Genomic DNA, 13,908 nt, shown 5'->3' on the forward strand with positions numbered 1-13,908 from the left:
CATACTTAGGTTATTTTTTAATTTGTCATATATGTGAAACAAATAACTAGCAAATTAATCTACAAGTCTATATGTGGCTTTGCTGTCATCTTCTTCAGTAGCTGTTTTTCTTGGCATTTCTATTATCTCAAACTCCTTAATTCAATGCTTCGTTTCCCAAACTTGTTCATTTTTTCTGATCTAAATTCTTGTCACCTTTCTAATGGAAGAAATAAAACAGCTTGATGATGATTATTGTCTCTCTGGTTGTGCGGCAAGTTCTGTCAGTTTTGTTCAGCTTGCACATTACACCCTTCATCTACTGTCTTCAGGAAACAAACAAGTTGGAGGTGTTGGACTTTGTCCAAAGAAGAGCAGTGGAGGTGGTGAAGGGTCTAGAAAACAAGTCCTATGGGGAGCAGCTGAGGGAATTGTTTAGCTTGGGGAAAAGGAGGCTGAGGGGAGACCTTATCGCTCTCTACAACTGCCTGAAAGGAGGTTGTAGTGAGCTGGCGGTTGATCTCTTCTCCCAAGTAACAAATGATAGGACAAGAGGAAATGGCCTCACGTTGCACCAGGGGAAGTTTAGATTGGGTATTAGGAAAAATTTCTTCACTAAAAATGTTGTCAAGTGCTATAATAGACTGCTCAGGAAGGTGTTTGAGTAACCATCCCTGGACATGTGGATGTGGTTCTTAGGAATATGGTTCAGTGGTGGACCTGACATTACAAGGTTGGACTCTGATATTAAAGGTCTTTTCCAACCTAAACAAATCTATGATTCTGTAATCAGAAAAAAAAAAAGCTACTTTGCTTGTACTTTGATGGGAAAATAGCTTTTGATCAGCTAGTGTTAAGATAGTATATCTTTGGAATGCTATTAGTGTTCCAAAATGTGTTTACAAATCAGAAAAGGAGTTAAAATTTGAAGAAGACGTAACTATATATCACCATTGTTTGCTTCCTGAGCTTTCTATCAAGAAGCAGCCAAATAAAATAATTCAGAAAGGAGGTTTAAATATAAAGATGTAACTTAGTTTTCTGTTAATTTTGTGATAAATAAGATTGTTTACATTACAATTCAACTTCTGTACTACAAAAACAAGGAAGGAAGCCATTTGTTATTACACTGGAAAAAAATTCAAAGATATATCAATCTTAGAGTCTTTATTTACATACATGAGTTGTTACCTTATATCTCCTAGAATTAAATCTTAGAAAGTTTTTATTCATACTTAAATGAAATTTCTGCCTGGTTTTGAAGCTCTTAGACTGAGTGTCAAGTTTCTTTGTAGTTATCTTGGGTTTTTAAACATACTAAAACTATCCCCTAGGAATGTGCTCTGAACATCATTATGAATTATTAATAGTACAACTCTGTGAAAACCCAGTGTGCATTATTTCAATTTATTATATTTCAAAAAAATATGTTGGTGATTTCTCAAAGCATAACAAAGCTGCAGATGGAAATATTACCAATTTTTGACATGGAAGGTATCTTCAGTTATAGTTTTGTTAATATAAGTGACTGTTCTGATTGCTATTCACCGAGAGAGTTGAATTTTCTTATGTTTGAAACAAGGAATAAAAAGTTGTATCCAGAATAAATATTAGAAAACAGCATATATACTGTCGTGAACCATAGGCAATGGGGCCTTTGGAAGGATTCACCTGTGACAGGTCCATAAATATGTAGCAATCCAGTGTTGTTTGCTTTGTAATACAAGGGCAAATTCTTTTTAGTATTTTATGTGGAAAAGTTTTGAGGAAAAACAAGTAGCCTCATGTTTAATACCTAGCAGATTAGTGCTTGGTAAATATGATTGTGGTTCTTAGAATGGTTGAGGTTGGAAGGGACCTCTGGAGTTCATCTGCTCCAGCCCCCTTGCACAAGCAGAGCTGCCTAGAGCCAGTTGACCAGGACCTTGTCCAGGTGGCTTTTAAATATCTCCAAGAGGACAGACTCCACCACTTGTCTGGGCAACCTGTACCAGCACCTGATTCCCCTCACCATAAAAAAAGGGCCTGCTGGTGTTCAGATAGAGCCTCCTGTGTTTCAGTTTGTGCCCATTGCCTCTTCTCCTGTCATTTCCACCACTGAAAAGAGCCTAGCTCTGTCCTCTTTGCACCATCCTTTCAGGTATTTACATGCACTGCTAAGATTCCTCTGAGCCTTCTATTCTCCAGGCTAAACATTCTCAGCTCTCAGTCTCATATGAATGATACATCAGTCCATCACTATCCTTGTGGCCCTTTATTGGACTCTCTCCAGTATGTCTGTGTGGTTTTTTTGTGCTATCAAGTGCAAAGATTGACACAGTATTCCAGATGTGGCCTCACCAGTGCTGAGTAGACTGGAAGGATCTCCTCCTTCAGTTTGGGGGCAATACTTTGCCTAATGCAGCCCAGCATGCGATTGGCTGCCTTTGCAGTGAAGGCACATTTCTGGCTTATGTTCAGCTTCTTGTCCACTAGGTCTCCTTGGGTCTTCTTCTCCAAAGCTGCTTACCAAATGTGTGGACTGTAGCATGTACTGGTGCATGGAGTTGTTACTTCCCAGGTGCAGGACTTTGCACTTACCCTTGTTGAACTTAATGAGGTTCCTACCAGGCTCTTTCTCCAGCATGCTGAGTCCCTCTGGATGGCAGCTTGGCCATGTGGCATAACAACAACTCTTTCCAGTTTTGTGTCATCTGAAAACTTGCTGAAGGTACCCTCTCCCCCATCATCCAAATCATTACTAAGATATTAAACAAGATCAGGCCTAGCATTTACCTCAGGAATACACTGCTAGTTTCTGGCCTCTGGCTATAGACTTCATGCTACTGATTGCCACTCTCTGGACCTGGCCATTCAGCCAGTTTTCAGTCCACCTCCATTTCTGCTTATTCTTCTCAGACTTCGACAGCCTCTCTGTGAGGATCTTATGGGAGACAGTGTCAAAAGCCTCACTGGAGTTTAGGTAGACAATGTCTACTGCTCTCCCTTCATCTACCAGGACAGCCATTTCTCCTTATTAGGTGATGTTGCTCAAGCATGACTTCTTCTTGGTGAAGCTGTGCTGTGGCTATTCCTGGTCACTTTCTTGTCCTTCTCTTGCCTGGAGGTGGTTTACAGGATTAGCTGCTCTGTCACCTTCCCAGGTACTGAGGGGAGGCTGACCAGTCTGTATTTCTTTAGGTGTTCTACCCTTTTTGAAGACAGAGTTATATATTCTTCCCTTCAGTCCTCAGACATTTCTTACAATTGCCATGATCAAAGAATATTGAGATCAGCCTTACAACAACATCAGCCATCTCCCTCAGCACTTATGGGTGCATCCCATGAGGCCTCATGGATTTAATTATGTCCAGATTGCATAAGTATTTCCTGACATGATCCTCATCCACTTAAGGGTAAGTCATCCTTGCTCCAGACTTTGCCCTGGTCTCTGGTATTCCTGAAGACTGATGTTGCTAGTCAAGGCCTTCAGTACCTCAGTCTTTTTCATGTCCTCTGTTACCAGGTCCAGCATTTCCGTCAGCAGTGGGCCCACATTTTCCTCACCCTTCCTTTTGTCATTTCTACTTACAGAATCCCTATCGTCTTGTCTTTGACATCATTTGCCACATTCAGTTCTCACTGGGCTTTGGCTTACCTTACCTAATCCCTGCATGCTCAGACAATGTCTTTGTATTCCTCCCACGTTACACGTCCTAGCTTCCAACTTGTGTATTCTCCCTGTTTGTTTTCTGAGTTTGCTAGGCCTCCTGGCAGTTTTGATTGACTCCAAACCTGTTGAGCTAACTTAATCTTCTGTAGTCTTTTTTTTGTACCTCTGCAGTCTTCAGGTCAGTCTCCTGTCTAGAGAAAGAAAGAAAACTCCTTGTGTAGTTTTTTCTTTTGTATTTTTATTTACTAATATAGTAGACTAATACATATATACTAACATATTTTTAATGTGTAGTATATAAAATTGTGTTGAGCGTTCTAATTAGCTTCAGCATCAATAGCTATTGATGACTGATGGTAGCCCTTTCCAAGTTAGTACTTTGTTCTTTATGAACAATGGTGGAATTTAATTGGAAGATTGATGCTTTTGAGATAAAATACATGAAAATATCTTAATGGAGATAAGAATTCCTTTCATGTTGACTGGGTTGTTTAATGGAAGCATTCTCTTTTGTCAACTTCCTTGTGATTGTTCTCCTGTTTGCTTTTTCTTCTTTGCTTTTTTTTTTTATTATGCCCCATCATTTAGATTACGTGGGGAAGTATGAAGGCATCAGTGGCATAAGATATCCTGGCACAGTTGAGCTCTATCCTAAAGAACTGCTTCAGAAACCTGAAAGCTGTCAGATAAGGTTTTCTGAGCCAAATGTACTTCCTAACTCATAACAGTTTTGTTACCAAAATGTATATTAATTCTGAGAACACTTAGTTGTTGTGCATATACGTTAGCTCCTTTCTTGTTTAATGTCCTCCTCGGTTAGAGAGCTTCTGTATTTACATTTTGTAGAACCAATGAGCAGATATGAACTGTAGTTGTTCCTCACACAGTATTAATGTCTTAAATGTGACAGAGTAGAGATCCGTGTTATACACTGTAAGTACCTGAAGAGTTTAGTTACACGTGGTATGGGAACTATAATTATGCTTCAGTTTGGGGCATGTACAGACTCTTCCATACTATTTCATTTACGTAGTTTTTCACATTTAATCAGTCATAATTTTTCCCGACAGACTGGTCCATTCACACACTCACTCAGCTCTGGGTCAGCTCAGTTCTAACTCAGCAGATGTATTAGGGAGTTGCTCATGAAAGTTTGTTCCCTACCTCACTCCATTATTCATTTCTAAGTCTTCTGTTGTTGTATACTCCAGGTAGCAATGATATTTACTTCTATAAAAGAAATTATAGTATCCTCGTGGTTTCTGTGGTGAGCTTAAGGTTATCTTTAGATTCTCAGCTGTTTCTTTCTCTACGACATTGGTGTTATGACTGAGGGGAAAATACTTGCTTTGCTGTGGACCTGGAGGCAATCCTGTGTCTTAGTTCTGGAGAGCTCGCATTCCTATTTCACATCAAGAGAAATAGTGACCAATCTGTATTTTATATACAATAGCACACTCTAGTGTGTATATTAATTAGCCATTATGGACTGATTCTCATGATTTTTAACCACATTTTCCAGTGATTTAGTTCTGATGTATTCAGTAATATTATTTTTTTCTCTATATTTGGCTTCTCAAATGAGAAGTTACCAGTTTCTTGGCAGAATCACTATAACACCAAATGTTACTAATTTTTTTTAAATGATGCTTTGAAAGAAAAAAAAGCTGGTAAACTTTGTGGAGGGGAAATCTTGATGTAATGGAGGAATTTGGTACAATGTGAAGAGTCTTAATGATGTAATTGTATAAAGCAAAACTGTGGAATATGGATTTACAATTCGTCTTCTAATTTAGTTACTTGAAGGGAACCAGTCTGCCTTTTTTGCATTAGTAAAAAAATTAGGAGTGAAGAGTGTGCATAACTAAGATGTTGACTTGGAGTCACAGCTAATTTTGAAGATACTACAGCCTTACAAAAGAGAGTCAGTCAGCATCAACTCAGACAACTGGCTTATATGTTATATAGTAATATAAAACTCTTAACAGGTGTTACAGAAACATTTGTACAGTTAAAATGTGGGAGCTTTGTGTAAACTTACTGTTTTATTAGCATGTTTTTCCTGTCTGTTTTAAAAACAGAGTTCATGAATAAGTCATGTAAAATCTAAAAAGGACGTAATATCAGTTGATCCCCCAAACCAGGATTTTATTTTATGGAGCCTATTGATTATTTGTGAAAGTTAGCAAAAACTGGGATCTTTTTCTGAACTGATTGACTTTAGTCATTTTTTCTCCACATATAAGTGTGATATCATAGTGCTTCTTTGCAGTACTGTCTTTTGCTTTATCTGTGTATTACTGCTCTGATGTTTTTTGATGTCATAAATTGTGATTGTTGATAACCTCATAAAAAAGAGGAAGAACTAAATTTCTTTTGCTCTTATCCCAATACAAAAATCATTGGGGAGGGGGGAAAAATATCTAGAGAAAATGTTGTAAATTTAATAGACATGATATAAATTTCTTCAGTTATTTTAAGAACTGTGGGGTTTGGGGGTTAGTTATGCCTGCTATAGAGCTGGGATCATGAAAATATTATGTTTACTGTTGTGGACTGATTATTATCAAAAGATGCTTTGATATGTAGCCATTTACTTCCTTTTTGTGTGGCTGTATTTGGTGGCCTTAATTTGCATTATCAAGCCTTTTTTTAATGCTGGTTTTGATATGTGTTAGCACCGAGAAACAGAATAATTTTTTTCTAAGCATTCATTTTTGAGAATTAGAATTACAGTTGCTTTGAATTAGATTAGAGGAAAGCAAGATGGTGAGTACCATTTTTTTCCCCTTCTTCTGTATGATTTCACTTATTGCTGTTACAGTATATGTGACATTTAGGCATACCAGAGTGGAAGGTTAGTATGGAATCTGTGCAGACTCTGTGGGTGGCATACAGTTTTCCACAACAATTCAAGACAGTTGGCCTCTTTGAAAGGTTAGCAGAAAAATATATCCACCTAAGGGTAAATAAATATAATGAAATGATGTAAGTTTGAGGTCTTTCTATTCTTCCCCCACTAGATCTCACAAATCCTCTTATTACAGATCTTGCATAATACTCTGTTGAGAGGTGTTACCCTTACACTTCCCAGTATGCACAAACACATGCCCTGCATTTCTGTCAAAACGTTGGATGTTGACAACGAACTCTGTTTAAACTGTTTAAGCTAACAATGGGTCGCTTAGACTGAAATGATTTAGGAAGCAATTCAGCTAAAAGATCTGAAAGAAGTGCTAATGCAATTGGCAGGCAGTGACAAGCAGCTGGATGGCGGGTGGTCAGTAACCTTTCCTGCTGTCACAGCCACTTCAGAAGGCTTCTCTGCCCAGTGGCTTTCTTGGGAGCCCCACCTCTCAGAAGCTTACCAGGCTTTTGGATCCATCTGCCTCTACAGCGGTTTGATTCCCAGGGGCCTAACAAAAGAAAAGGAGGGTCTGGAGTCACTTGGATTTTAGACTATAGGAAAAATTTCCAAGTTTGATCTCATTCTCTCATCCTTATCATTCAAGTTTTATTTGATGTATTTCTGAAGACTTGTACATTTGGTAGCATTAAAGTATGCGTACTTATGCATAAATTGGTCACAATGACTTGTTTCCTCATATAAGAGTCGCAAAATATAAAAAAGCTGAAACATTGGTAACCATTGAGCAGTGAATTGCCTGTTATTTTCATACTTCTTCACACGGAATGCACTCTGGAATGATTGTCAAGATTTTGATCACAAAATAAAATAAGCCCCTTTGTCTTGCAAGTTTATGTTTAATTAGTGTCACTGTTCTGATATGAGATTCTGTCCATCACATGGAACAAGGGAAGGGGGTGAAATTCTTCTGAAGCTGATTTTACTTAAGTTTTAAACTTTTCAAATCATATTTGATTCCTTTCTTAAAAACATTTATTAAATAAAGAAAGGGAACAACATTCTTTAAAAACTTCTCTAAAGTTGTGCAAGCCATGCAGAAGAATTCTACAAGAGCCAGAAAACTGAAAATTCATCTCTCTGATAGGAAATCTGAAAATTACATTTTATTTTCAGGTCTATACCATTCCAAACTTTGCAGAGAGCTTTTCTTTCTTACAAGAGTAGTTAACGCCGATTCATTAAACTCATTTTCCTGTGGAAAGTACACATTTTACTGAGAATTTGTGAAGAACTGACATGGCCATTGTTCATCAAATGAGTATGCTGCTGTTCTTGGAATGTTTCTATTGTGTTCATAGCCAAATCATGAAACTCAGGAACTTTGATCTGTCTTCATTGTTAGGCAGTAAATCAATGCATATGCTTCCAAAATGTGTTATTTCAAGAGACTCTGTGTCTTCTCCTTATTGGATATTACAGGGACCAAGCACAGGTTCTTTTGAGTGACGTATCTATAAGATTTTGAAACAGTAGGGCAATCATGCTCAAAAGAATTGAAATGTACCCTTACAAGTTAAATGAAATAAATTTACAGCCTGATGTCTTAGCTGAACAGTCTTGGAAATAAACACAAAATAGGCAGTGTGGTGTTCGTCGGATTGTACGAAGCCTTTGCTTGAAGGGAACATTGCAAAGTGACCTTAAACTACTTGTCTGTGTGCTTGCAGTAATAGGTTTTCATACTTTCTTCTACCTCCCTTGCGGAAGTTGCTTGCTAGACCTGACCCAAGCAAAACTGATACCTTACTATTAACTCTTTGCCTTAGGAGATATTTTAAGAAAGTAAGTATTGTAGAGTGTATTGGATGGAACCTTCGTGTTGATAGTCATACCTTGGTATTGATGCTTGAACTTGTGTTATCAGTGCGCACTTAGTATATGACTTTTAACAAGTAACTAATCTTGAAAAATTTCAGAGATATATTGTAAGAGGACAAAGTTAATTTTTTACTTTATGTCTTAATTTGTCTGGTAATACTAGTGAGAGGCCCTTTGCTTTTTACTAAGATGTGTTTCTTTCTCTGTCACCACACTTGATCCACTATATCTCATTGTGCTAAAGGTAGTTCTGACAGATCTGAGATGAGATCTTAGTGTTTTAACTGTTCTCATTTAAAGGCTTATCTCAACATGGAATGCTTTCTTTTCAGTTTTGGTTTTATTATTTTGTTGGTTTTTTTCTAACTAGAATAATAAATAACCATTAAATTTCCTTTTCTATATAATTCTTTTTTCATATTTGTGAATCTAGAATATGCTACAGAAGTAACCATGTTTTTCTCCCTCATGTTCACTTTTCACGGGTAATATATTTGTTAAGCACTGGATCACATTTTTTTCCATATACCAATTTAGTTCTGTACTATAAAAATATTTCTAGCTCAGCAGTTTGGGGTTTTTTTTACATGCAAAACATCTGAGTTTAACTAGTTTGTGGTGTCAGTGATACCTATGCAACACAGTGCGATTAAATTGGTGTACCCAGATGTTGTTCGTTGTTATCTGATGTAGTAGTTTATTTACATATCAAATATTTTGATCTTCAATTCTTCTGTTTCATATCAGTTGTTCTTGCAGGGCTTCACACACACAAAAAACCCCCTCAGTTCTATTAAAGAGAATCTGAATGCCTCATCGTATATGGGCCAATGATAAGTTTGTAAAGCTATAATTTCAAACTTCTTGCGAATATGACCTTTTCAGGAGACAGGAACTGAATGACAGAGCAGAAACCTCTAACGAAATATAGAGTTTCAGATGAATTAATTTGTTTTTAATCGTGTTATATAGCCTTTCATACTAAATTTGAACATGCTTTGTTAGGCACTAAATTTTGCATATTTCAAACATATTAGAAAATAGAGAATTATGAATTTCAATTTGAATTCCACCCAAAAAGCAACAAATACATAGTTTAAGTTGTGTATGATTTTGCCTTTTAGTCACTGTAAGATAACATTTGTGATGAATATCTGCTTTCTGGACCAATTTTCCAAGGTAATTTAAAGCACCTATGGCCTGCTGTACTAGCTGAGTTAAGAACAGATCCCTGAGGCAAAGAATGAGAGAGCAGGGAACGTTTTTCATCTTCTTACTGATTGGTGATTTGAAAAAATGGTGCTGCTCATTGATAAGCTTGAAATGCTGATGAGAATCTAGTTAGATGTTCATACTGCATACTCGGATAGCAAACCACAGGCAAGCATTTTTGTGGAAAGTCAAAAATATTAGAATGTTCCTGCTCATGTTATTTGTATGTTATACTGTGAATAAAATTAGAAGTAAGTAGTAGGTCTTTATTTGAAAAACATATTGGGGATGTCTTATGGAAGAACACTTCCCTGGGAACCTTAAGATTAAAAAAAGATTAAAAAGAAGCTGTGTAATGTATGCTCTTCTGTGAAGCTGAATCTGATACTAGTCCAAACATTTTATTAATATAAGCAGTAAATAACATTTACTGAGAGAAGTGATTTGGAAGGCGTGCCATCTGCAAGCATACCAAGAAACTGGAAAAATCTGAGCGACAAAATTAAAAAAAAAAAAATTGAAGAACCATTTAGAATTATCTGGGGACTAACAAAGTTTAATACTAGGACCAACTTGAACTGAGCATAAAATATGATGTCCATAAAGACCCAAGCTGTCTGCATTTGTTCCTGAAAGATACCAAAAATGAGCAAAATAGTTGGTTTTTACTCTTCTAATTAAAATTATTAAGTTGGGTGTTTATGCTGTGTGTAATCTTTCCATGTGTTTTTACAGGAAAAGCATAAACAGGAGTTAGAAGACATGAGAAAAGCTGGACATGAAGCCTTGAGTATTATTGTTGAAGAATTCAAGGTAAATGAGTTGCCAAGACAATACAATTTCTACATAATATTATTGTAATAGTTTATAAGTATGCACTACAGACAGTCTTTAGTACTGCTTGTTCTGGTTGCTCAACTTTTTCACTTGAAGACTGACTTTTCTGTCGCTTTCAATTTAGATGATTAAGGCCTAAAATTTTGCATGACATGTTTTCTCACTCCGCACTTTCAGAAAGTTCAGATAAAGTTGATTAGCCATTTTCAGTAATGAAACTTGAAACTATAACAAAACAAAAAATCTCAAGCAATTGTGGTAAACTTTTGGCTCATTTTTTTTTATTACATATCCGTATTCTGGACCTCCTAAGTCTCAATAAACTGCACTTGCAGGAAGGCAGCCTCACGGAGCAATTCAGCAGGTTTTTATCTACAGGGCACTAAAAGAAGGGGTTAAGGATGAAACTAGGCTGAATCTATAATTCTCTCATGTTGTTCTTGGTTCCTTTCAGCTGATAAGATGAAAGAATTGGATGTTACCATGGAGGATAAATCTATGATTTTATACTGTTATGAAAAATTTCTACTAAGAAATACACAGAGGACAGAAACTGAAACAAGTTAGGAGAAGGATTAGGTAAAACTAAGAATTCTAATTAGACTTAAAGAAGTAGAGAAGATCTGACAAGGGAAAAGAAATCTTAATGGGAAATTGAAAATGAGGCTGTTTTTGAGAATGGACCTTCTCATACCTGTTAGGCAACTGTGAGCTGGGAACACAAATCTGATGGTGTGGTTAGCGAAGGTGAAATTCAAATTGTTTAGCAATTGTAATTTGTGAACAAGGAATGTTCTGACATGGAGAGGACAAAGGCCCAACTGCAGAAAGGTTTAAAGTTACTGGAAACAGGAATACCGGAGATAGGAGGACTCCAGGTGAGGGAGTGAGGTTTCCCTTAGTAATGAGGTATGTCACAGTTTTGTCTTGTAGCAATCTCTCCTGCCATATGAGTTCTCAGGGACCGTTTCTGGCAAACAGAGCTGACACTGGGGGATGAGCTGAACACTAGGCTAAGGTACCCCATGGTAATGCTCACGATTGGTGCTGGTGCAAGTGTATGTAAAGAATTGTCTCATGTTGCATATTTGCAGACTCCTTGTAGAGCTGCTTATCGAGGCTGGACTGTCCAATCCATTGTTCATTAAATCTTTTTGTGTTTAAGCACAAGCATTTTTAATTTACCCTAAGGAATATGATAAAAATTCCCCAACATTAGTTAGGATTGGAACACACCTGGCAAAGTAAAAAGGAGAGCATTGAGGTCGGGTCTTGCAATTCAGGTAACAAGCTGAAAGCTTGAGTCTAGCACCTTCTGGTCATGAAACCAGCAATACTTTGTTAAGGTGGGTAGATAGGTTGGTTTGTTTTCACCAGATACCAAAACATACTTGCAACATACTTGCTTTCTGGGTGTGTGAGGAGGTGCTGCTCACCGACAGCCAGATTCCAAGTCTGCTACAAAATTTGGGATCTTAATGTTGTGCAAAATTTTTTAATTAGTTTCTTATGGGGCTCATGTGTAAGGTAGGCCTACCAAGTTCCAAGTCTGAGAGCGCACCACCCTATAGGAGACCTGATGATGCTTTTAGGTCCCACTGCTTGAAGGCAGCCCATGGTGTAGGCTGGAGAAAAGTGTAAAATAATTCAAGTCATCATACATCTTTGCAACAACTCATAAGAAGTAAAGCTTTTCATAATTTTACTAGGAACTGTTGGTGGTGTTCTATCTAGTGTTGGAATTAGACTATCAGAAATAACATCTCTCTCTATTAGTACAATGTATACTAATTTCATCTAAAAGGAACATATCCAGAATAAAATTTCTAGAATTTAATTCCTGAGAAAAATTAAGTGTAGTCACTGGTGTTGTCCCATTTCTCCATACTTCCCTCATTTTGCTTCTAGAGGAGAATTACTGCATTTCTTTTTCCCTTACTTCTTTGGGGACTGCTTTGCCATACAAGTTTTCAAATGGGTATTTTCCTCAGACTGTCCCACTTTGGATGGGCCACTGAACAAAATTTCTAAAATTTAATTCCTGAGAAAAGTTAAGTGTAGTCATTGGTGTAGTGTAGTCATTGGTTAAGTGTAGTCAGTGGCCCATTTCTCCATACTTCCCTCATTTTGCTTCTAGAGGAGAATTACTGCATTTCTTTTTCCCTTACTTCTTTGGGGACTGCTTTGCCATACAAGTTTTCAAATGGGTATTTTCCTCAGACTGTCCCACTTTGGATGGGCCACTGAACATGTTGCATATAAGCATTTTTCATTTCTCTCTTGTGACAGAAGTGTATAAAAATATCTGACTCTTTCTGTGTGAACTTTTATTTTGAAGAACCTAGTGAGTTATCAGTAATTGCTGTACTCTCCTTTTTATTTCTGCAGCAGTTTTATAGTATTGAATAAAAAGTTCTGTATCTTTTCAAGATATAATTCTTCACCTTTTTAATGCCTTTGAGCTGAAGGAGGGTTTTGCATGGATGATATTGTCCCTTCTAAGGAATAATTTCTTCATGTATCAGTTGGGTAAAGGAATGTTGCATATTGATTTTTGGAAACTGTTTTACCTGTGAACAGCACCTGGGAAGATCTGAGATGCTGTCTGGAAGAGAATTTCTATTATCAGTTTCTATAATTTATTGTAAAACGTGAGGGATTTAATTGAATACCATGATTCCAAGGCATATTTATATTTAGCATATTATTTCTCATAGGCTGTTTATATTCAAGTTATATAAAGACATTCTTTAATACCAGGGAGTCATGGCATGAATACACAAGTCTTCCTGTTGCCTCATGTGGTTAGTTGCCATATTTTGGTCAATGAGATCACAGTACTCTGAGGAGAAATAACATCAGATATGCCAGCCTCTGAGTAAAATACTGCAACCAACCTTGTCTGCAAACATGCAGTGAGTTATTCTTCATGGTAGCAGGAAAAATCTAAAAGTTTGTTAGGTTAAAAAAAAAGCACAATTCTTTTTTTTCTTAGTTGTTTGTAGCTTAAATACCTTTTTAGTCACCCTTTACCATGTACTTAATAAAAAATAAAACAAAAATAACAGTGACTCATCAGAGAATTCAGTGAACGCACAAACTCGTCTGTAGTTTCGTTTGAGAAAATAATCTTATGGATTCTTTTTAAAAGTTAGTCCACAGTTAGCATTTCAATACTGAACAGGGTTAAGATTTTTTTTTTTTTCTTAAGTAAATGAATCAAACATGATTTTGTAATTATCAAGGTAATATTTTACATTTTGGTGACTTTTTAACTGTTCATATCTTTAGGAATTTATTATATTTATTAGACATCTTGGCAGTAGATAGTCGAATAACCAAATAAGAAGGCCTACATATATACATACATTCATAGTTTAAGAATGTAAAGTAAATCTGATTAGTATTTTTAGTCAAATACAGAATTATGGAATTTATTGAGTCTCTTAATTCACTTCTGACTAGCCATGCATAATTTCCT

At 36.6% G+C, this 13,908-nt stretch overlaps 1 protein-coding gene across 1 annotated transcript in view; it reads left to right on the forward strand.

Moving 5' to 3' along the window:
- The window catches only part of CCDC91 (coiled-coil domain containing 91), a gene marked incomplete at its 5' end in the record, with an annotated part of 73,467 nt that overhangs the window by 22,895 nt on the left and 36,664 nt on the right, over window positions 1–13,908 (forward strand). The window contains one exon of the mRNA XM_009870005.1: window positions 10,326–10,403. Coding sequence (XP_009868307.1) covers window positions 10,326–10,403 — 78 coding nt within the window. The remainder of the gene's footprint in view (window positions 1–10,325; window positions 10,404–13,908) is intronic.

The sequence above is a fragment of the Apaloderma vittatum genome, unplaced genomic scaffold, assembly GCF_000703405.1.
Source record: "Apaloderma vittatum isolate BGI_N311 unplaced genomic scaffold, ASM70340v1 scaffold11085, whole genome shotgun sequence".
Taxonomy (NCBI): Eukaryota; Metazoa; Chordata; class Aves; order Trogoniformes; family Trogonidae; genus Apaloderma; species Apaloderma vittatum.